This window comes from Megalobrama amblycephala, linkage group LG14 (genome assembly GCF_018812025.1).
Source record: "Megalobrama amblycephala isolate DHTTF-2021 linkage group LG14, ASM1881202v1, whole genome shotgun sequence".
Taxonomy (NCBI): domain Eukaryota; kingdom Metazoa; phylum Chordata; class Actinopteri; order Cypriniformes; family Xenocyprididae; genus Megalobrama; species Megalobrama amblycephala.
Window position 1 is genome coordinate 31,366,355 of NC_063057.1, and position 22,505 is coordinate 31,388,859.

Consider the following 22,505-nt stretch of genomic DNA (forward strand, 5'->3'; position numbering starts at 1 on the left):
ATGGATCTCTGCCTGAGTCCCCATTCGTTACACATTCATTGAAGAGAAACTGTGACAAATAAGGATCTAAATGTGTAATTACCTCTTTATTTTTCTGTTCGAATATCGATACTACTCAATTTCTTAACCACCACCAATCACACGCACACACACTTGTTTTATTTTTACAAACACCTTTAGTTTATTTGATGCTTAGATGGAATGCCAGAGAAATTAAGTAACTTATTAACCTCATTTGTGACTGTTTATTAATAATAAGCAATGTCAAATAAACATGTAATTATGAAAGATCACATATCCTTTAAACTGGACACACAAAATATGCTTGTGAAGTGAAATTTCCTAATACATCTTATCAAATGTCACTAAATTTCATGTGACAATAGAATGAAATCAATTGTATTAATTTATTGTAAGATTATTCTGTGGTTGCATTGTGCAATTACAATCCTCTGATCACAGAATTAATGCATTTCACATGATAAAACATCCTGAAGAGCGTGCATTCATCTTATGAATGGCCTCTATCTGTTCTTTGTGTTGCTGCATCATCATAGCTATAGTCTGCTCATGTGTCTTGAATATGTTCTTGAACATCTCTGCAAACTCTCTAGCTCTATTACTCTCGGCTTCAGAATTCTGTCTCTTGAACTCTTCCATCTCCTGGCTCATCCTATCTGCCATATCCTTAAAGCCCTTCTCCAACAGATCAGCCTGCTCCCTCAGTTTACTGTCCATGGCACGCTCAGCCTCCTCTCTCTGGAGCCTCAGCTCCTCATCCATCTTCACCTTCATCTGTCTCATCCTCTCTTCATTACTCTGTCTCTCTGCTTCCATCTTCTCTTCGAGTTGTCGCAGCTTCTCCTCTGTAGCTTTGATTTCCTGCTGCAGGAGGGCTGCTTTCTCTCTTTCCTCTGGTCATTCATTGACAAAAAGAGAAATAAAGAAATATGGTTTATAGACAAAGAATCGATACAAAACTACGAAATTAAGAGTCTATTTTGCTGTAAGACCAATAAAATATTATTTTAAATATGATTAATTATCCTTTAATTAAATAAATTTCTATGAATGCTTATAACGGCACCTTTTAGGAAGAACACTTCCTTACATTTTCAATTTCCAATATTTTACTAAAAGAGTTTATTTTCATCTAAGTTGCACTCTTTCAAAAACATCAATATTGAATATGACATTTGCTAAGTATCTATGACCTTGAACTAAATTTGGACCATTAAAATAGAGCCAGAAGAGTTCAAAGTATCGATCTTGATCACACTGATCTTGATTCATAATGATAATGGCACACAGTCATCCTGGGCTGCAGTTGTTATTGCAGGGTGCAATTATTGGACCCATGAAACAGACCCGTACATCATATTGTCCATGTCTCTACAGTGTCACAGCAGGAAATTGGGATTTAAATGGTTAAGACTCTCACCCTTAATCTGTTTTTCCTTCTCAGTCAGTTTTTTGTCAGCCTGCAGAATTGCTTTAGAATCTACAGACTTCTGCTTCAGAAACTCCTCTAGGACCTCTTCAGCCTATTGACATATGGGAAAAAAATGGATAACTGTGATGTTGATCATATTTCTGTAGTGTGCAGTGTGTATAAAGATGTGTAATACCGTAAAACTTCAAATAATAGCCAGGGCTTCTATTTACCCAAATCGCGAAACTGCCCCGGCTTGTATTTGAGACAGGCGTCTATAAGAGACAGGCCTTTAATTTAGTGTTATGTTCAAGCATGACAGTAGGAGGTTACCACATTATATTACGTTTTATTTATAATTTATTTGAATGTGTTTAACAAATCATTTAATGTAAGAAATGTCTTTGGCTATTGGCAGCATAAAAAAAAAAACATAAAAAACGAAACGATGTGACCGCAATGGGCAGAACAATACAAGTTACCCCTAAACTAATGTGTTTAACAAATAATTTAGTGTAAGAAATGTCTGAGATTATTGGCAGCATAAAAAACGAAACTGGGCCACAGTTGTGCGTCTTCTGACTGAAAAGTCGTTGCGCCTCAGGAATTTGTCCAGCCAGCCAGCGCTCGCAGTAAAACTCTCCTCATCCCTGCCGTCACTCACTGTTGCATACACTTCTTTTGCCTTGGCCCTGATCATTTTACGTGAGACTCTGAGATGCTTTGCCCGCATGCTGTGGATCCACTCACACACGCTCACCTCCAGCTCTTCACTGGCCTTCTTCCTCCCTCCACCTCGCAGTCTGGCCCTTTTGTCGTCTTCCTCGGACAGACGTTGCAGTTCAGCTTTATTTTTACGCCATTCTCGCACTCTCTTTGGATCAACCGAGAAATGTCTTGCCGCTGCTTCTCCCGAATTTTGTTCGGCAAATTTGACAACTGTCAGCTTAAATGTCAAATCATACTTTTTTCTTTTTGTCTCCATGGTGGTATTGAGAGAATTAAGAAAAACTGAAGACTAAAAGAAAGTTTGTTATGTTGCCATAGTGATGAGTCGTTCATGAACTGTTGTTGTGTCTGTCACGTGAAATCTAATCAAAACATAGAACAGACGATCTAACGAGTTTGAGAAGATGAAATACAACCCAATACTAAAAAAACAGACCAGGCCTCTATTTGAGACCGGCCTTTATTTACCCAAACCTGTCGTCACACCAGGCGTTTAATAGAGACAGGCGTCTATTTGGGACTCGGCTATTATTTGAAGTTTTACGGTAAGTGTACTATGGGCAAGACCTTGACTTCTTTATTGGCCTGGCTGTTATAATTCTTCACAATGTCCTCCAGATCCTTAAAAAAGAGATCATAGCCACCAGGTTTGGCATAGGAACCCTGCTTGAGATTTTCCATCATTGGCTCAGAGAGGGATGACAAGAGATCCTCACATCGTCTCTTTGAAGCTTGCTCGTTTTGGCACAGATATCCATCAAAGAGTTTATTAATGTTTTCCTAAAAACACAACATGTAGCATGTAAGTAACAGTTCTCAGTTTTGTAATGCATCAGAGGAGATTTCAGCTATATACACTCTCTTTATACCACTAAAGCCCAGGACAAAGCAGCAAAATAAATAATCGCACTGATGACTGTCATGGTAGGTGTAGTAGGATACGATGCAAGATGAAGGAGAATACTTGAATACATTTAATAGAACATTAGGAACAAGAAAATCAACTACAAACACCATGTAACATTAACAATACAGGACCAAGACTGGACTGAAACTAAGGGCATTGTAATGATGGGTCAACAGCGTGAGGATCCATGTGCAGCTTGTTTATTAAAAGTAGACAATACAGTACACACAGGGGCATAGCAGAATTGTAGACAGGGACAGGCTTGGGTCGAGACAGGCGGCAAGTTATCAGGGTCATATAACAGGCAGGGTTCATGGCAGGCGGCAAGCAAACAGAGTCCAGGAAACAGGCAAAGATCAGGGTAGGTTCACAAAGAATAAACAGTCCAAACGGTAACAGGGAAACAGTCCAACAAAGAAACGCTCGGAAATGATCACCTAGGCAAATCAAGACTTCGTGGTGCATGTATGCGTGTGTGAGTGTTATATGGAGTGTGTGAAATGACGTGCAGGTGTGTGCGCAATCAGTCCCAGGAATGAGGGCCCTTGGAAAATGTAGTCCAGAATGGAAAGAGTCAATATTCCGGTGACGGCTCCCTCCGGCGGCCGGGATGAAGAGCCGCGGGAGCCGTATTCGTTACAGGGATACATACACAGTGAACTGAGGAGTTAACAAGACTAACAAGAAACACCTGAACAGAAGACACAAATTAATCAGTAACCAAGACAACAAACTAATGGCAGGAAACTAAGAACAAAAGGATAACATGTAACAAACAGAATGAAAGTGAAACAAAATGAGATTTAAAATGAGAAAATGTCTATTATTATTTCTCTGCAGCATATTTTATTGTGAAATTGAAATATTTTTCTAACAAAACTGAATTGAAAATTAAAATAAATCTTTTCATATGAGTACATAAAAAAGATATTTGCTCTATAACAGGCTGAACTATCTGTAGCCATTTAAAATTAGAAGCAACCACTGCATTTTAATCATGATCCCAACAAAAATGCTGCAAACATGCAGCATGAGCAGTTTTTTAATTTAAATTAGAGTGCATAGTTTTTAACATTTGAAGAAGAAAAAAATGTCAGACTTTAACTGTGTGAAATTATGCTACATAAAACTTCATGACAGAGATGCTGCATGAAAACACAAATTCACTGTCTTGACAGCAGGTGGCCCTTGTGAACCAGCAGCAATACAGCGCTTCCATGGTTACCGCTATAAACAATGCATTGCAAGGAAGATGAAAAGAAAATACCATCTAAACTTTTCTAAACCCAGTCAGCTCTCCTCAGATATAGATTCATATAAACCACTGACCCCAAATATATGGTGATTCATTTAGCATCTCAACTGTCTTGAATCGTCACATATTTTAATTATATTTTCAACCAATTCCAGATACATTGTTACATCCCTAATATATTCAGAACCAACAAAGGGCCAGAAGAGAGATTAATTTTTCAGTTGGTTGCCCAGTGTTACTGAGTCATTAATTAAGCTCTTTGAAGAAATCCAGCCTACCTCTAGAGATTTCAGGTACTTTCCATCAGTGTCCCTGAAAGAACGCTTCATGAAGGTTTGTGTCGCCATTTTGCTGAGACGTTGGTGTTTTGAGGACACTTTCTTCAGTTCCAGAGGGAAGGAGTCCTTCATCTTCTCCATTCCACTCTGGTAAACCTCAAGCCCCTCCTTCACTGCAGCCTCATTCTCAATCATTGCCATAGCAATCACAGCATTCTCCAGACACGGCACAGCCCCACTGGCGATGGTGTCCACGTATGTTTTCGCCAAGTGACCCAGAACTTTAGAGAAGAAGTTAAAATGATAGGGGTAAGATATTGAAACACATTCAAATGTAAGTTCAAGCAAACTCTTCAGATTGAATTTTGAATCACCTCTGCCAGTGACTGTGATTCCATCTTTCAGCTTCTTCACATGGCTCTTGTGAAAGACAAACTTGCAGAAACGATCTGTGACCTCCAGGAAGTCAGAGGAAAGGTCAGCAGGATCCAAGCTATCCAAACGAGACACATTCTTTGGGGCAGTTGGGAATGGGAAAGTGAAGCACGTTCGGGAAGGGAAGAATTTTTGGATGCACTCCCTGGGGAAGTTGTACTCCATCACTTTTTTTGATTTGCCTAAAACAAATTAGGGAATGATGTAGATTCTCTCAATTCAAATATTATTGAACAAGTTATTATTAAATAAGTATTACCTCAATAAACTATGAATGTTAAGAGTAATATAAAAGATACTACCAAATTAACAAAAAAACTATTACCAAAAATAATAATCTTTTTTACTATTATTAAATTACCATGTTTCAGCTTCAGAGCAAACTCTAGGTACTCATCCTCTGTTGCATCTTTGCCATCGATCTTTCGCTCAAGAGTGAAGTCCCTCACAGCCCAGATGAAACTAGGGAAGAACTTCACAAACTCGCATGAATCGTTGGTTTCCTCATCTGATGATTTGACCTTAATGCACTCTGTTAGTTCAGTAACATATCTGAGAGTTTGTTCAGGCATAAACACAAAGTGACGTCAAACAACAACACATGATGCACAGTCTAACAAAACTTTACACCCCCTACAATAGATCCTTTTACTGTTTGTATACAATGATCACAACGTATGCGCGTGCATTTTGGCAATGAAACTATGGCGAGAATCAGCAGCGTTAAAAAGTTGACTTTATCAAATGGTATCCGGCTACCAGATCTGTGTATTATAGTGGAGTGGATAGAATAATAATAATAATAATAATAATTTTTATTTATATAGCGCCTTTCCAGAGCTCAAGGAGGCTTTACAGTGTACATAACAAGGAAGAGATAATATGAGCAAACAATGATGAGAAAACAAAAATGGACATGGAAGTATACAGAAGAATAGAGACAAGTACAAAATTACAGGACTTAAGAGACATAACATAACATTCAGACAAATATTAGTAGTAATGCAGAGCAATCAATGAATCAAAACAAGAGGTATAACATTCAGAAAACAGGTGAGTTTTGAGTAATGATTTCAATTCGGAGACATTATTAACACAACAGAGTGAGCGGGGGAGAGAATTCCAGAGTTTTGGTGCGATAGTACTGAATGATCTGCCCCCCGCTCACTAGAAGACGTTAGCCAAATATACAGTGGCCAGATATACTGTATATACAGTATATATATATATAATATTTTGGAGTTGCTAACACGTTAGAACCACTGGGGAACAACACCACTTCCATTGCCAAAATGCGCGCGCAACTATTTGATCACATGGGCTGTAAAAGGGTCTATAAACCCAATATATTTCCTTCAGGGTTTAATACACATTTCTAACAATAAATTTCCATTACTTTTCGGCAAATATATGTAGTAGGGCAGTCTAGGTCCCGCCCTATTAAAGGGGTCATGACATGAGAAATCAAATTTTCCTTGAGTTTTTGACATACAAGAGGTCATCATATCACAAACCCGATTCCAAAAAAGTTGGGACACTGTACAAATTGTGAATAAAAAAGGAATGCAATAATTTACAAATCTCATAATCTTTTTTTTTTTTTTTTTTTATTATAATAACACAACACAGTGGTACTGGTATTTCATAACAGCACATACAGTCATATAAGCCAATACATCTTACAATCTTTGGATATACATGTTCGTACATAGGCATATAAAATGCAAAAACAAAATAATAATAAGAAATAATAATAATAAAAATAATACAACAGAGCATATCAAAGTAAATAACAGGGTCATTTTATAGACCAAAAATTAAAAGGATATCTTCCAGAAAGTTCCACAAAGAAGACCAAGTGCACCAAAAAACATCTGATCTTTGATGCAGATCGTAAGTTAGTTTTTCCAGAGGTAAAAGAGTAGTGGCCTGACATATCCACATGTTAACTGAGGGTATCTGAGGAGGTGATCATAGTAATAATATTCATTTTTTTCGCTAAATATATACAAAAGTTCAGTACACTTTCTTTGCCACAGTCAAGGCGCAGACCAGCTTTACAGTTCAGAAGGTAAACATTTGGAGATAATGCAAAAGTCTTTCCAATAATCTTTTGAATAATCTTATGGATCTCTTTCCAGTAACCTTTGATTTTATCACAATCCCAAAACACATGCATCACTGTGCCAATGTCTGTCCTACATTTGAAACATAATTGAGAAGAATTAGGGAATATTTTATGAAGGCAAACTGGAGTTAGATAAGTCCTGTGGATAAATTTATAATTTTGTTCATGGGCCGAAATTGAGACACCTTTGGGGAAAACACATGTACAAACAGATAACCACTCCTCATTACTAAAATTTGATCCCAAGTCCTTTTCCCATATCACCTTCAGAGAGTCAATCTTCTTAAGAGTTAATGAAGAGAGAAGCTGTTTTTCCACTTCAGTAAGGTAAAATCGTATATTACCTTCTTTTGAGTGTGACTCTAAAAAGTGCAGTAATTGAAGAAATGTATTAAAATCATTACTGGGCAGGTTAAATTCCTGCTTAAACGACTGGAATGACCTCATTTGACCATTATTAAATAAATGGCCAAACTCAGACAGTTCTCTCAACCTCCAGGACAGAAGACCAATATTCTGTATGGTTGGGGGGAGATCAGGATTGAGTGCGATAGGAGACTTAAAAGATATCTTATTTGGAATAGCTAAATATTTCTTAATATCCTTCCACACCAAAAGATTATTTGACACAGTGAAAATATTAGTCAGAGATTCAATTTTTTGTATATTATGAATAAATGACAGTGAGCATAACAGTCTAGGAAAGCATCTTGAATATTCAATCCCAGTCCAGCGTGAATCAGATCTGTTAAGAAACCAACTTATCATGTGTTTAATTTGTGCAGACCAAAAATATAACTGAAAAGGGAGTGAAACCCCACCCAATTCCCTTGGATTCATCAAAACAGAAAGTTTAAGTCTAGGTTTTTTATGATTCCAAATGTACTTTGAAACTGAAGAATTAATCCTTTTAAAAAATCTGTACTTAAGTAACATGGCAAATTTTGAAACAAAAAATTCAATCTCGGAAGAATATTCATTCTTATAACATTAATCCTGCCAAAAAAAGAATTTGGAAGATTTGACCAATCTGACAGGTTCTGATTAATTTTCGTAATTAACTGGGGATCGTTGGCTTTATACAAATCGACCAAATTAGGTGTGACATTGATTCCTAAATACTGAAATCCAGAAAGTGCTAAATTAAAAGGAGATTTTGTAATGGCTTCAGAGGGAACATGCAAATACAAAGCTTGAGATTTGTCCAAATTGATCTTATATCCTGAGAAATTACTATATTTTTCAATAACGACAAGAACTGCGTCAGTAGACGTCTTCTGACATCTATATTTAAGATAGAGCAGAACATCGTCTGCATAAAAGGCTATACGATGTTCCTCTAGACCAGTGGTCACCAACCTTTTTAAGCCCAAGATCCCTGACCTCGACGTTTTTGAAAGACAAGATCTACTTGATGATAGCCCAGATTGTATTTAGTATTTTTTTCGTGGTCAATGTAGATTCTGATTTATTTATTTATTTTTACAAGCAAATTGGCCGATTCTGATACTGGTTGTAGATATTTATTATTAATTTTATTATAATAAACAAAAATACATAGCCATTTCAAATTAGAGGGAACCACTGCTTTTTAATCACAATCCAAACAAAGACGCTATGCACTTTGCATGAGCAGTTATTTTTTTTTAATTTGAATTAGATTTAATTTCAAGATTTACGCATGTGCAGTTTGAGGCATATCAGACATAGTATGCCTGAGTTACAACAGCTTCCTCTTTCATGGCGAAACATCAGACTTTGTCAGTGTAAAATATGTAATTTCCTGTTGCCCCCAGGTGGCGCTATGACTGTAACTGTATATTGTTATGAAGTTGTCTTCAGGCCAGGTCTCTAATAAAACGTGAAGTTTGGGGCAGATCCGACATTGTATACCCGAGCTACAACAACTTCCTGTTTCATGGCGAAACTTTGTCAGGGCGCCACGGACACGCCCTTTAGTGAAAATTCTAGATCTTCGCAATTTAACGTCCCAAAGGTCTTTAGATTAGACTGACCAAATATGACATTGATCTGATTAAAGCTCTAGGAGTTCGTTAAAGTACAACGTCTGGAAATGGCAAAAAATGGCAAGTTAATTCAAAATATCTGACTTCCTGTTCGGTTTCAGGTTTCGCTCCAAGAGACTTTTTTGTAGGTATTGGGCTGTTAAATGTGTGTACCGCATTTCAAAATCTATGTGAAATGTAGCGTGAGGGGCACTACGTTAGATGGCACTATCGAGCCATTTTGCCACGCCTAATGCTGCGACCCATAACAGACGTAAATTTTCACCACTTCTGACGCGTGTGCAAAGTTTCATGAGTTTTCGAGCACGTTTAGGCCCTCTAAAATGCGATTTACTTTGGAGAAGAATAATAATAAACGGAGCAATTCCAATAGGGTCCTCACACCATTGGTGCTCGGGCCCTAATAATAATAATAAACAGAGCAATTCCAATAGGGTCCTCACACCATCGGTGCTCAGGCCCTAATAATAATAATAATAATAATAATAATAATAAACGGAGAAATTCCAATAGGGTCCTCACACCATCGGTGCTCGGGCCCTAATTTCAATATAAGCACCCTGAAACAAGCAAGAACACCCTCAGCTGATACTATAATAATATAATATGCAACACTGCATTTTGAGTTTGCGCTCTCAAATGAAATGGTCTGATTTATAGCATATTTTTGTGGCGGTGAGAAATGTAGCCAATCAGAGACAAGTTTGTTGATGTCTTGAACCCAATGTTGGCCAATTTTGTTTAAGTTATAATCCACTCACCGCTTAAAATGCTGGAGTTTGCCGAGTTCTGCTCTCTGAATCCTCTCATTAATACAGTGGTTCCCAAACTGGGGTACGTGAACAAATGCTGAGTAGTTCATTTAATTGTAACTTTTAAAAAAAATTAAACCGAGCATTTCTAATTGCCAAAATGTCGTAAATCCAGTACATTTAATCAAATTACCTCATCATTTGCAGTTAAAAATGACCGTATCCACACACAGAAGCAGCATAGATTGTGTGCAGTCTGCTTAAATCACGCTAAATTACTGACATTCTCGACAATGCACCTTTGTTAAAGTGGGGATTTTGCACTTACTCGCATGAAGAACAAATATAGACAAAGATAATGGATTAATTTCGATTTAAGACTCAAACTTTGATACAAAAACATACCTTGTGTGAGTTCTTGTATTTAATGATAATAATGAGCAAGAATGCATTTGTTCCCAAATATCCACACGACTGCAAACGGGACATTATACAACAGGTCAAAAAATAAAACATACATTTTAAACACAGTAGTCAGTAGTATCGTCAGTACTCTATTTTGCAATGAAATAGTTCTGACGAAAACCACAGCAGAACTACAACGTCTGTTTCTTGAACGAATCGTGAGTCAATGATTCAATGATTCATTCACAGCCATTTGCTTCGTTACTGAATTAATGACTCAATGACTCGCTCATAAAAACAGTGACTTGCTGCCACCTACTGGTGGTTTTAGTTTAATATTTAAAAGTTTTACTTAGTTTTATCATCATCCCTTCAGGGGGTACTCCAAGCTGAAAAGTTTGGGAACCACTGCATTAAAGGATTAGTTCACTTTTACATAAACTTTTCCTGATAATTTACTCACCCTCATGTCATCCAAGATGTCCATGTCTTTCTTTCTTCAGTCGAAAAGAAATTAAAGTTTTTGATGAAAACATTCCAGGATTATTCTCCTTATAGTAGACAAACAGTTGAAGGTCAAAATTAGTTTCACTGCAGCTTCAAATTGTTGAACACAATCCCAGATGAGAAATAAGGGTCTTATCTAGAGAAATCATCGCTCATTTTCTGAAAAAAAATGGAAAATTATATAAGTTTTATCCATAAATGCTCATCTTGAACTAGCTCTCTTCTTCTTCTTCTATTTTTGAATTCCAGCAGTGTAGACACTGCTAAGTGTATTACTTTTAATAACTTAAAACTTTGACTTTGACCCCTTTGAACCCTTATTTCTCATCTGGGATCGTGTAGAACAATTTGAAGCTTCAGTGAAACTAATTTTGACCTTCAACTGTTTGGAGGCCACTGAAGTCTACTATATGGAAAAAAATCCTGGAATGTTTTCATCAAAAACTTAATTTCTTTTCGACTGAAGAAAGAAAGACATGGACATCTTGGATGAGATGGGGGTGAGTAAATTATCAGGAAATGATTATTTAAAAGTGAACTAATCCTTTAACAAATGAAGACACGATGCAAGTAAGATATTCATTATGCAGTGTAGACAACTTTTTTACAGTGTAGATTTTAAGGTAATGTTGCGAGATTGCAAACTGAGATGAGTGACAGAAAATTGCACAGGCCTAGTTAAAACTAGCATAGGACAAAAATATGGCATGTCAAAACTGATGTGCGCAATTTAAATGCAGACTAAAAAAATATTTGTATCAACATAATTTTTAAATTCCATTTCAGTTAGTTGTGAAGGTAATGACTTGTAAATGATCTTAAATGTCCCACTGTACATAATTCTTGTTATGGTGGAGCCGCTGCTTACACATTGCATGTGCACTTTACTAGAGAATCTGAGTCTTGTTTCCGCCTACTGCTGCTTCCTTCCACTACCCACCAGAGATCTCCATTTCAACATTAAGACTTTTTCATTGCACACACACAGTCGCTTCACTCTGGACTACAATCTCCACAAACCCTCAGCTAGGCACTAATCACACTCACATCAGGTTACCTTTATAAGCTGCACTCCTTCACACACACTTTGCTGAGTATTGTTTAGCCTGTATCTGACCTTGTCTCCGTGTTCCTTGCCTTGCCTTGCCTGTGTTTTTGACTGCCTGCCTTGACCATAGCCTGTGTTTGGATTACTCTTTTGCCTTGCCTTTCCTTTATCTGTTTGCTGGTGTTTGACCTACTGTCTGTACGACTACGCTCTCCTGTAATAAAGCCTGCATGTGGATCTTCAACTCTGTTGCCCTGTCCTGTATGTTACAGAATACTCAGCCAAAACAAGATCTAGCAGCTTTTATGAGCGTTTCCAGCCACAACAGGGATCCAGCAGTACATCTTGTCCGCCTACATCAAGGTAATTGTACCCTCGAGGACCACATCTAAAAGTTTTTGGACATTGCACATTTATCTGACTTGCCTGGATTTGCTCTCACTGATTTCTTATGTCACGGATTAAACAAACCACTACAAGATTAATTAATCAAGTATGATCCTCGAGGGTCACTTGTTGAATTTTTAGATTTTTCTCTACTGTTAACTGGCTCTCTTTTCACTGTGGGGGTCGCGGAGGAATGCAACATTACTCTAGTGCCTTTAATGGTGGCTGCGCTAGAACCCACTCACAAAATGGCGGCCACCACAACACCAAATCAAGATACACCCTGCCTTCCATTAGGAAGGGCTCATCTCTATGCCCTAATCCCTTCAAAGGGTTTACCCTCTGGAGTGAGAGCTTCGAAGGGATGAAGGGTGTAGGGGTATTAAACAAACTCTTTTTTTGGAACGCACTTCTGTGTCATCTTAACAAGACAATCAAAGAGGAGTAGATTGTGCAAGCTGCGCCTTTTGTTTAACGTTAGTTTATATATTGAATGGACTGATAAAGAGAGCTGTAAAGTATTTTTGTTGAAGTACAATGTTGTTTTGACCATATTAATGTACCAAATCTAACTCATATAAATATTACAGTAGTGTAGAAAAATACTATACATACATTTATAGGTAAAATCGAACTCCGAGCCTCCTGTACTGATTCTGTGACGTCAAACAACTTCCCTGTGCAAAGGATCATGGGGGCCCAAAGTCTCCATCAGTTGTACCCTTCGAAATCCTTCATTCTGAAGGGCCCTTTGAAGTGGTTAGTTTTGAGCACTTCGGTTTTGAACGATCCTTCAATATGGCAGCCATGATTATTTTCACTTCGAAGTGCACTTCGGAGGGCTATATATCCCGTTTGGAACTCACCGACAGTTGATCTTCGTGAGCCAAGTCAAGTCACAGTTGATCTCCGTGAACCTTGTCACATCTCAGCAGACCTCCCAGAGTTATGTCACGTCTCAGGAGTTACGCCTTGTTGTGGTTGTCATACCACAACCCTACTCTGTTCTGTCGGGGGAACCCGTCAAGCGTCAGAGGTTGGCATCCAGCGTGGAGGATCCACAGCTGGTGTCAGTTCGAACAGCAGTTTCAATTAATTAATTCATTTTAATCAATTAATTTTAATCCTCATTCTCCTAAACTGATTCCCCTGTCTGCAGCGCTCCCCATAATGGGGGTCACCTTATGGTGTACCTGGGCCATGTACATTACTGCTGAATCTCCAGAGTTGGCGGCATACGCTGCAGAACCTCACAAAGTGGCGGTGCTTGCTTCAGCTACATGCACGGTGGTGGCGTCTAGCGACATGCTCTCATCCTATCCTGAATCATCCATGGAGTCCATTGATGAACTCTTGTCCTGTCTCAACCCAGCCGCAAAGGCCGTCTATGAACTTTTGCCCTGTCCTGTCACGGCTAAGGAGGGGCAAATTTGACAAGCTATAATAAATTATCTGTGAGGTATTTTGAGCTGAAACTTCACACACACATTCTGGGGACACCAGAGACTTGTATCACACCTCATGGCATTATAGGCCCCCTTTAACCCTCTGGAGTCTGAGGCTGATTTGGGGCCTGGAGAAGTTTTGACATGCCCTGACATTTGTGCTTTTTTCAGTTGTTCATAAACATATTAATGACAAAAGTGTCATTACACTGTATTCAGCACAAACTAGGCTACAATAATATGTGAGGAACATGTATGTACATGTTTGTATATTGAAAAAACAAAAAAACCGAGTCACTGAAATAAGGCCAAAAAAGTATATTAAATCTGTGTTCACAATACTTCTGGTATTGGAGGTTGTAGACTAGAGTTTTTGCTTCAAAATTATGTAAAAATTATAATGCCTACTTGTTCATATAAAACAATATATTGATTTAGTTTTTGTAAGACACTTTTTGTCAAGAAACACAGTATGCGTGGAGGCGTGACTCATCATGAATAATGGGTCATTTACACCTGAGAAGACAAAAGTATCACATAATAATGACCTGAAATTACTTGCATATTAATGAGGCCTTTCAGTCAGGTAGGCTGTGAAAAAGCCCTCTGTAATCATGTCTCAGCTCAAATTAAAATAATGGTATTCTATTATATTCTTTAAAATATAATGTATTTCTGTGATACAAAGTGTCTGAACAATTATGTAACCTCTATGGTATTTCATATAGGCTTTTAGCTTAAAAGCATGCACATTTGGAGAAATATTGATGGATTCTTATACGTTTATGTCAATATTCTATACTGAGGAGTAATATTCAATATTTATTATCATCACTATGAGTGCTGGATACTGTGTTTTCCATTCATACTTGCAGCCGGAGGGCACTCTGTACACCTTTAGGCCACAAATTATTCTAAAGAAGAAGAGGACATTTCAGGAATGGTGTTTTTAATTCATACTTGCAGCCGGAGGGCACTCTCTGTACACCTTTAGTCCACAAATTATTCTAAAAAAGAAAAGGAACTAGGAACTAACGGCATGTCTTCCAGAGGTCGCTAACCATGGCTTTTACATACAGATAAACACTTTTCAAGACAATAAATACATGATTGAGACGATGTATGCCTGTATTGACTTGAGAATTTGCCTCTGAATAGCGCTGGCTCCGTGGGTGTGGCCGCATTAGCGGACAATGAGCTGAATCACGGACTTCTGACATGTGTCTCTTTTCATACAGATTACATAAACACAGCATTTTTTGTTTTCGATATGACTTACATGATGTAAAACCTTACATTTCAACCTTTCTTAAAACATAAGTCTAATTTTTTTGTGATTAGTATTCACTAAGTTATAGTTCATTTTCTGAGAACTATCACATTAAACTTTGTTCAGAGGGAGAGGACAAATCATGCATCATTTTAGTTTTCTTTATTTTGCAAAAAGCACAACATTTTGTTTTTACTCTGAGTGTATACAAATAAAAGAAGATAATCTATAGTTTTCAATTGATATATTACTTATGTCTCTATGACAAAAAATGACGGAGTATTTTAAGCCTGTTTTGCTGCAATGTGAAAAAAAACTGCAAAACGCGCCGGCGCGTTATCAAACCTCAGGGAATTAAAGTTATTCCTAGTTCACCCAAAAATGAAAATTCTGTCATTTATTACTTACCCTCATGCCGTTCCACACCCGTAAGACCTTCGTTAATCTTTGGAACACAAATTAAGCTATTTTAGTTGAAATCTGATGGGTCTGTGAGGCCTCCATAGGGAGCAATGACATTTCCTCTCTCAAGATCCATAAAGGTACTAAAAACACATCTAAATCAGTTCATGTGAGTACCGTGGTTCAATATTAATATTATAAAGTGACGAGAATATTTTTGGTGTGCCAAAAAAACAAAATAACAACTTATTTAGTGATGGCCGATTTCAAAACACTGCTTCAGGAAGCATCGGAGCATAATGAATCGGCGAATAGAATCATGATTCAGACCATGTCAAACCAGCAAACTTTTGAAATCACATGACTTTGGCACTCCGAACAGCAGATTCGACACACTGATTCATCTGTGCTCTGATGCTTCTTGAAGCAGTGTTGTGAAATCGGCCATCACTAAATAAGACATTATTTAATTTTTTCTGGTGCACCAAAAATATTCTCGTCACTTTAAAATATTAATATTGAACCACTGTACTCACATGAACTGATTTAAATGTGTTTTTAGTGCATTAATGGATCTTGAGAGAGGAATTGTCATTGCTCCCTATGGAGGCCTTGCTGAGCCATCAGATTTCAACTAAAATATCTTAATTTGTGTTCCGAAGATTAATGAAGGTCTTACGAGTGTAGAACAGCATGAGGGTAAGTAATAAATGACAGTATTTTCATTTTTGGGTGAACTAACCCTTTAATGCCATGTGGGTACAGTCTATTATAAGGAACAGAGTTTGTATAGTCCCTACAGAAAATGAGTGACTGTTTCTCTAGATAAGACCCTTATTTCTCATTTGGGATCATGTAAAACACTTTGAAGCTGCACTAAAACTGTAATTTTGACCTTCATCCGTTTGGGCTCCACTGAAGTCCACTATATGGAGAAAAATCCTGGAATGTTTTCATCAAAAACCTTAATTTCTTTTCGACTGAAGAAAAAAAGACATAGACATCTTGGACGACACGGGGGTGAGTAAATTATAAGGAAATTTTAATTTGAAAGTGAACTACTCCTTTAAACCAGATTAACTCCCTCGAGTCAGAGGTATCGCCGGCGATACCACCTCGGTTTTTTTCTTACCAGTGTGAAAGAGACTCAAAATACTCCATCAATGTTGCACATAAAATTAAGAGTTATACACCATTTTAATCTGTGGAATATCTTCTATTACTTCTGTACACTCAGAGTAAAAACAAAATGTTGTGCTTTTTGCAAAATAAAGAAAACTAACATGATGCGTGATCTGTCGTCTCCCTCTGAACGAAGTCCAATCTGATAGTTCTCAGAAAATGAAGTGCAATTTAGTGAATACTAATCACAGAAAAATTAGACTTATGTCTAAAGAAATGTTGAAATGTCAGGTTTTAAATTGTAAGTCAAATCGAATACAAAAAATCTCTGTTTATGTATGAAAAGAGGCACATGTCAGATGGCCGTGATTCAGCTCATTATCCGCTAATGTGGCCATGCCCACTGAGCAAGCGCTATTCAGACGTAAATTCTGCAATACATGTATACATCATCTCAATCGTGTATTTGAAGAGTTTGGTTCCAAAACGCGATAAACGCCATTTTCAAAAAATTGAGTTTCCACCAAAATCAGTATTGTATCTGGTCGATATTGAAAAGTCATTTATTAATTTTGCACAAAATGCAATATCCGTCGTGTTATTCTGTCATGTTTTCTCCCTTTCTTCCCAGAACGCGACAAACGCCAGTGTCCTTTCTCTGCAGAACGCGATATATCCGCTCTCAACCAATCACAGCGCACCATTCCACGCACTGTAAACATTAAAGGCTTTTTTAAAAGCCGTTTTTAATACCAATGTACTCGGCAAATGTGTTTATTTAACCGTGCGGTGGCGCCAGATACTCTTTAATCGGTAATGACAACAAGATGACCATTGGAGCGACGGCTGAATGTATTTTTTAGTAAATTGGCTGAATATAAGATAAATATTGGCAAAGTTTAGACTCTGTCATACATGTGAATCAACTTACTTTGTTGTGTATTTTCAATTTGAAAAATAACTTTTATATTGATGGATTAATTGCATTTTGAAAAAAAAAGTGTCATGGATTTATTGCATTTTGGGGAAAAAATAATACGTTTTTATAATAAACTTTTTAAAATCAAAATGTAGATTTGAATTTTTTTATGTTTTTATATCCAAAAAGATGCTATGTGAAAGTTTGAAACAGAAAATAGTGGTTTTCATCTTGCCAATGTTTTGGTAAAGAAAACACCTTTTTACTCAAAATAATTAAAATGGAGTTATTGCGTTTTGGAACCAAACTCTTCATTTATTGTCTTGAAAAGTGTTTATCTGTATGTTAAAACCATGGTTAGCGATCTCTGGAAGCCTCTGTTAGTTCCTGGAATGTCACATGGCCTGTTCTTCTTTAGGAGGCATTTGTGGACTAAAGGTGTACAGAGCGCCCTCCGGCTGCAAGTATGAATTGAAAACGCAGTATCCAGCGTTCATAGTGATGACAATAAATATGAAATAAATATTACTCCTCTGTATAGAAAATTGACAAACAAAGAATCCATTAATATTTCTCCAAATGTGCATGCTTTTAAGCATATTAAGAAATTACAGTCAATATAAGATTAAAACAGAGGTCAAAATGTGAAGCTTGAGTCTTAGATCTTTTTAATGATGTATAGTTTGTCAACTGCACATTAACATTTAGGCTATATATTATAAAAAATATAGTAGCCTATATGAAATGCCATATAGGTAGGAATGTTCAGACGCTTTACACCACAGAAATACATTATATTTTAAATTATATTAAAATAGAAAACGTCTCAGGTTACGTCTGTAACCATAGTTCCCTGAGAAGCAGGGAACGAGACTCTGCGTTGATTACGCAATGGGGAACGCCACAACTCCAATCCCTATTGGCCGGCGACAGCCTATGATGTAATACGGCGCAACCCGGAAGTATAGCACTACTTAGCACTACTTAGAGAAGGAATGAACATTACGCCGCCATACTCCACGAGAGCCCTGCTTAAGGCCTACTCAACAGAGGTGGGGCGTGGCCAATGGTGGTATGGGTTCTCGGATTCCCAGGCATCCTGCCAACAAGTCAGCTAAAAAAGGAGGCCCCGCGGGGGCCTGTAATCTCAGCAACAAGTGGCGTTCAGCCTGTTTGCAGAATAAAAATCAAACTGTGCCAGCATGTGAACTAGAAAGGAGGCCTGTTGGGGCCTACCATTCTAATGACATGTGGCTTCAGCTCGTGAAATGCTGTAAACTATGTGAGCAAACTATGATCAGCTAACAGCACTTGTTAGAAATACAATTGCTAACTAGAAGGAGGCTAATTAACCATAAGAGCCTACACTCAAAGTTATATGCAATATAGCTGTTAACAAGATCACAAAAAGGGAGCTAATAGAAACCAGCTTCTCAAAAAGTGGTTCTATACTACCCTGAGTATGCAATCCAACAGGTGATGCACTCAGTAAAACCAATAAACCTACAAATGGGGAATAGTAGGTCACCAATGTCTCCAAAAGCAGCTACATGAAAAAATCTGCTATTATGAAAACAGGCGCTAACCTGTGGCAGCATAAGTAAGCTCACATACAATGTAGGGCAAAAGTCTAGAACTTCAAAGCAATTTTACACAACGCTTTGATGTATATGCTATTTTTAAAAGAAAATAATTTTCTCCCTACAGATTCTCAAATCTGTACTGAACCATAGAGGACGGATGCTAAACATTAGCAACGTCAACTCAAACTTGATAAAACAAGTAGCTCAGAGGAAAGAACACATTTTCCATAGCATAAAAGTTCTAGAAAGTGGGGCCTAGCACACACTGTATGACTTATCTATGCAAAGATAAGGACCTACCACCTGAGAAAACAGCATCAGGAAGTCTAAAACAGTCTACAACCTAGCTGTTAAACTCAACAATTGCACCTACATAGCAAGGGGATAATGGGCATATGGCCTAACAACTCCCTTGGGAGGAGGCCAGAACTAGGAAATATACAACCTGACAAAGGATAGTATACATAGGGTTATATGTAAATAACACACCTAACCTAGCTCTAGCCTGGCCGCTAAGCTACGGGCCTTCTTACAGGGCCACAAGCCTAGTGAAGCTTGGGCTTCACCTCCGAATCTAATGGATAAGAGAAAGAAAGTGAAGCTCACAAGCAAACAATGTCAGGCGGCCAATTAGGGCCGACCTAAACATACATATTAACTGAAGTGACGAGTGCCAACTCAAACTACTCTAGAAAACAGCAGATGAGAAGCTACTCTAAACAGGTGGCTAAGAGGCAGCCATTTTGTGGCCTGCACAACATATACTCTAGCCAGTCTGTCAACTTCAGTTTGCCCAAAATCCCCCTAATTTTCTTGACTACCTGCTCAGAAAACTATACAGGAAAATAAGATCTTATTTTAAACACATAAAATATAGACCCTCCTGCAGCTCAAAGACCAAAGACTCCTAATGCTTATTTTTTTGAAAGGATGGAATCTAAGGTTCTTAAATAATCACTATGGGCCCAGCCCTCAGTCTGATATATATATTTACACATGCATATAAGTATATTATTATATATACAGGATATATATACAGGAGGTGGAAGAAGAAGAGGAGAGGGTAGATAAAAATTGCCCTATATAACTGGGGAATCGATTATAAATACAACGGTGTTTACAATCGATCACCCATCTCACTCTCACTTCTTCCTCCTCCCGTCTGTCTGGGTTCAGATATGTAGCGCCCCCTATGCCCTGAATGTAACCAGGGCAGCGCACCGGGTTCTTAAAGTGTCTCTCGACTATGCTCTAATGCTATCCTCCCCCTACTAAGCTAAGAAATGTCACTGTATAATGACTCCAATCAACACAAATAGGTAAGTATAACAAAATTAACCTTTAGATTTATGTATACACAGTAAAATAAAATAAATAAACGTGTAAATATATGTTTAAATGTCAAATGTTCAATAAACTTCAAATTAAATCATACACTTGTCTTCTGTCTTTCTTTTCCTTTGAGGAAAATATGCAATCACTTCAAATAATCAATTATGATAGATCAACACTTCCTTAATATCTCAAATAAACAAATAACATCAATACAAAATATTTGTTTCAAAACCAATAGTTGAAACAATTATAACTTCTGAGTGGCCACTCACATAGGCGCGCACACACACACCTCACAAGTCCCAACCCCTCCCCGTTGCAGGCCTGGACGTTGCTAGCGATCGTTGGGGCCGTGAAACAACAAATGGCCACTTCACTCTATTGAGCAAATAAAATGAAATAATAGCACCTGAATTCCTATTGACGCAGCGTTCGTCTCCGACTCCTCCGAAACTCGAACACGAGCGCTCTCTCTCTCTCTTTCACATGACGAAGTTGCGCTGATCATGTCCCACGGCGCCAGAGGTATTCTAAATCACTCGGAGATTTAGAATGCTATCTGGGTCTTTGTTGATCCAGCAAAACTCGTACATTTAAGCAAGATAAACGTTAATGCAGTCCAGTGTACCTGAATGTCCGTTTATCCAACGTATTCTCACACTAACGACTGAACTCAACACTACAAAAGAAAACCTGCTTATACTCATGCAGAGTAACGCGCATACACTTTCCTCAATGTCCTTAAACTCTCAGATATGAAGAAATGTAAGTTTCAACAACTCATCCAGCGTTTACATGTACATTTCTTCTCCGCCATCCGAACAACACTCTCATGCGTCCCTCTCTCCTCTTCTCTTCTCCCTCTAGTCCAATCAGAATCGCACTCTCACATGTGAGGGCGGGAACAAATAAAACAACAACCTATCAGCAACAAATAATACTAACTTGCTAGGCAAAAGCACATTTTCGCAAGTGCATTACATACAAACTTTAAGTATCACCGTAATTCTTAAAGAAACAGTGCTTTAAAATGTAGTTCACAACTGAAACACATAATATCACATGTACATAAGCATAAATGATGCACTCCCATCTAATGTATTCCAAATTAACCCTTCTCATGAATTAAATATTATTTACTCAATAATAACTTGTTTATTTTACCTAGCATTAACCCATTCTGTTATTAACCCAACATAATAATAACCCTACCTGGGTTACACTCTCCCCCTACTAAAATACTCATGTCCCCATGAGGTTCCCAACTACAACTGTAGCATAACTTCAGACTTCAGGTTTGGATGCACATTAACACAATGTTCACATGTGGCCATTGGGTGACACCACAATGTATTGCAAGTACTCTTCACCTTAGAAGACTCTTGAATTTTCACTACCATACCCCTATAGACAATTGTTAAGGGTCTATCAGTAGATTTTCCAAGTGCATCATAACTTAGTTTCTGAACTGGTTTTATCATCCTCTTTGGACGATTTCCAACTCTTCCATGTTCTTCTTCTTTTCTAATATTCACCGATTCATTGACTTCTTCATCAGAAACTGAATCTCCCAAGTTCTCAGGCATCTGTGCTGAAACACTCTCCACATCATCATCTGGCAAATCTCCTCCAGTCACTTCCACCTGAGCAGTATCCTTTCGAGACCTAGTAGGGCTCTTCACTTTCTCCCTTTCAGAGGATGGAAAAGACAGTTTTCCAAGGTCTACTGTTTGTTCAACTGGGTAATATGCACAATGACTACTGTCATCGCTGTCAGAAGTTATGTCCACACATTTACAACTTTCTGGGTCCACTCCATGTCTTATTGCTTTTTTCTGTGTTCTCTTCACAGTTTTGGATCTGGTCACCATGTGGCGTGGAACTTCTTCCCTTTCAACAGGTAAGTTTATTTTCACTTCTTCTCCAATTGGCAACAAGTGATCCCGGTGCAGAGTTCTCACACCTCCTGTTCCTGTCTTTGGCTTCACCCTGTACACAGGCAGATTCTGCAACTTCTCCAGGACAAGGTAAGGTACTGAGTTCCATCGATCTTGTAACTTTTGTTTCCCAGTTGTTGCAAGATTCTTGACCAGCACACAATCTCCTTTTTCAAGCACTCTAAACTTCACTCTCTGATCA

General features: G+C 37.9%; 1 protein-coding gene across 2 annotated transcripts in view; it reads right to left on the reverse strand.

Annotated features, from left to right (window-relative positions):
- Window positions 1-203: 203 nt before the first annotated feature.
- LOC125245071 (guanylate-binding protein 1-like) overlaps window positions 204-22,505 on the reverse strand; it is a 105,838-nt gene continuing 83,536 nt past the window's right edge. Inside the window, exons 4-9 of one of the 2 annotated variants that reach the window (XM_048155516.1) lie at window positions 5,398-5,588; window positions 4,976-5,218; window positions 4,602-4,882; window positions 2,729-2,941; window positions 1,442-1,544; window positions 204-914 (exon numbers count right to left, since the gene is read on the reverse strand). In XM_048155516.1, coding sequence (XP_048011473.1) covers window positions 475-914; window positions 1,442-1,544; window positions 2,729-2,941; window positions 4,602-4,882; window positions 4,976-5,218; window positions 5,398-5,588 — 1,471 coding nt within the window. In that variant the 3' untranslated portion in view covers window positions 204-474. The remainder of the gene's footprint in view (window positions 915-1,441; window positions 1,545-2,728; window positions 2,942-4,601; window positions 4,883-4,975; window positions 5,219-5,397; window positions 5,589-22,505) is intronic. The other variant, XM_048155515.1, reaches the window with a different exon arrangement.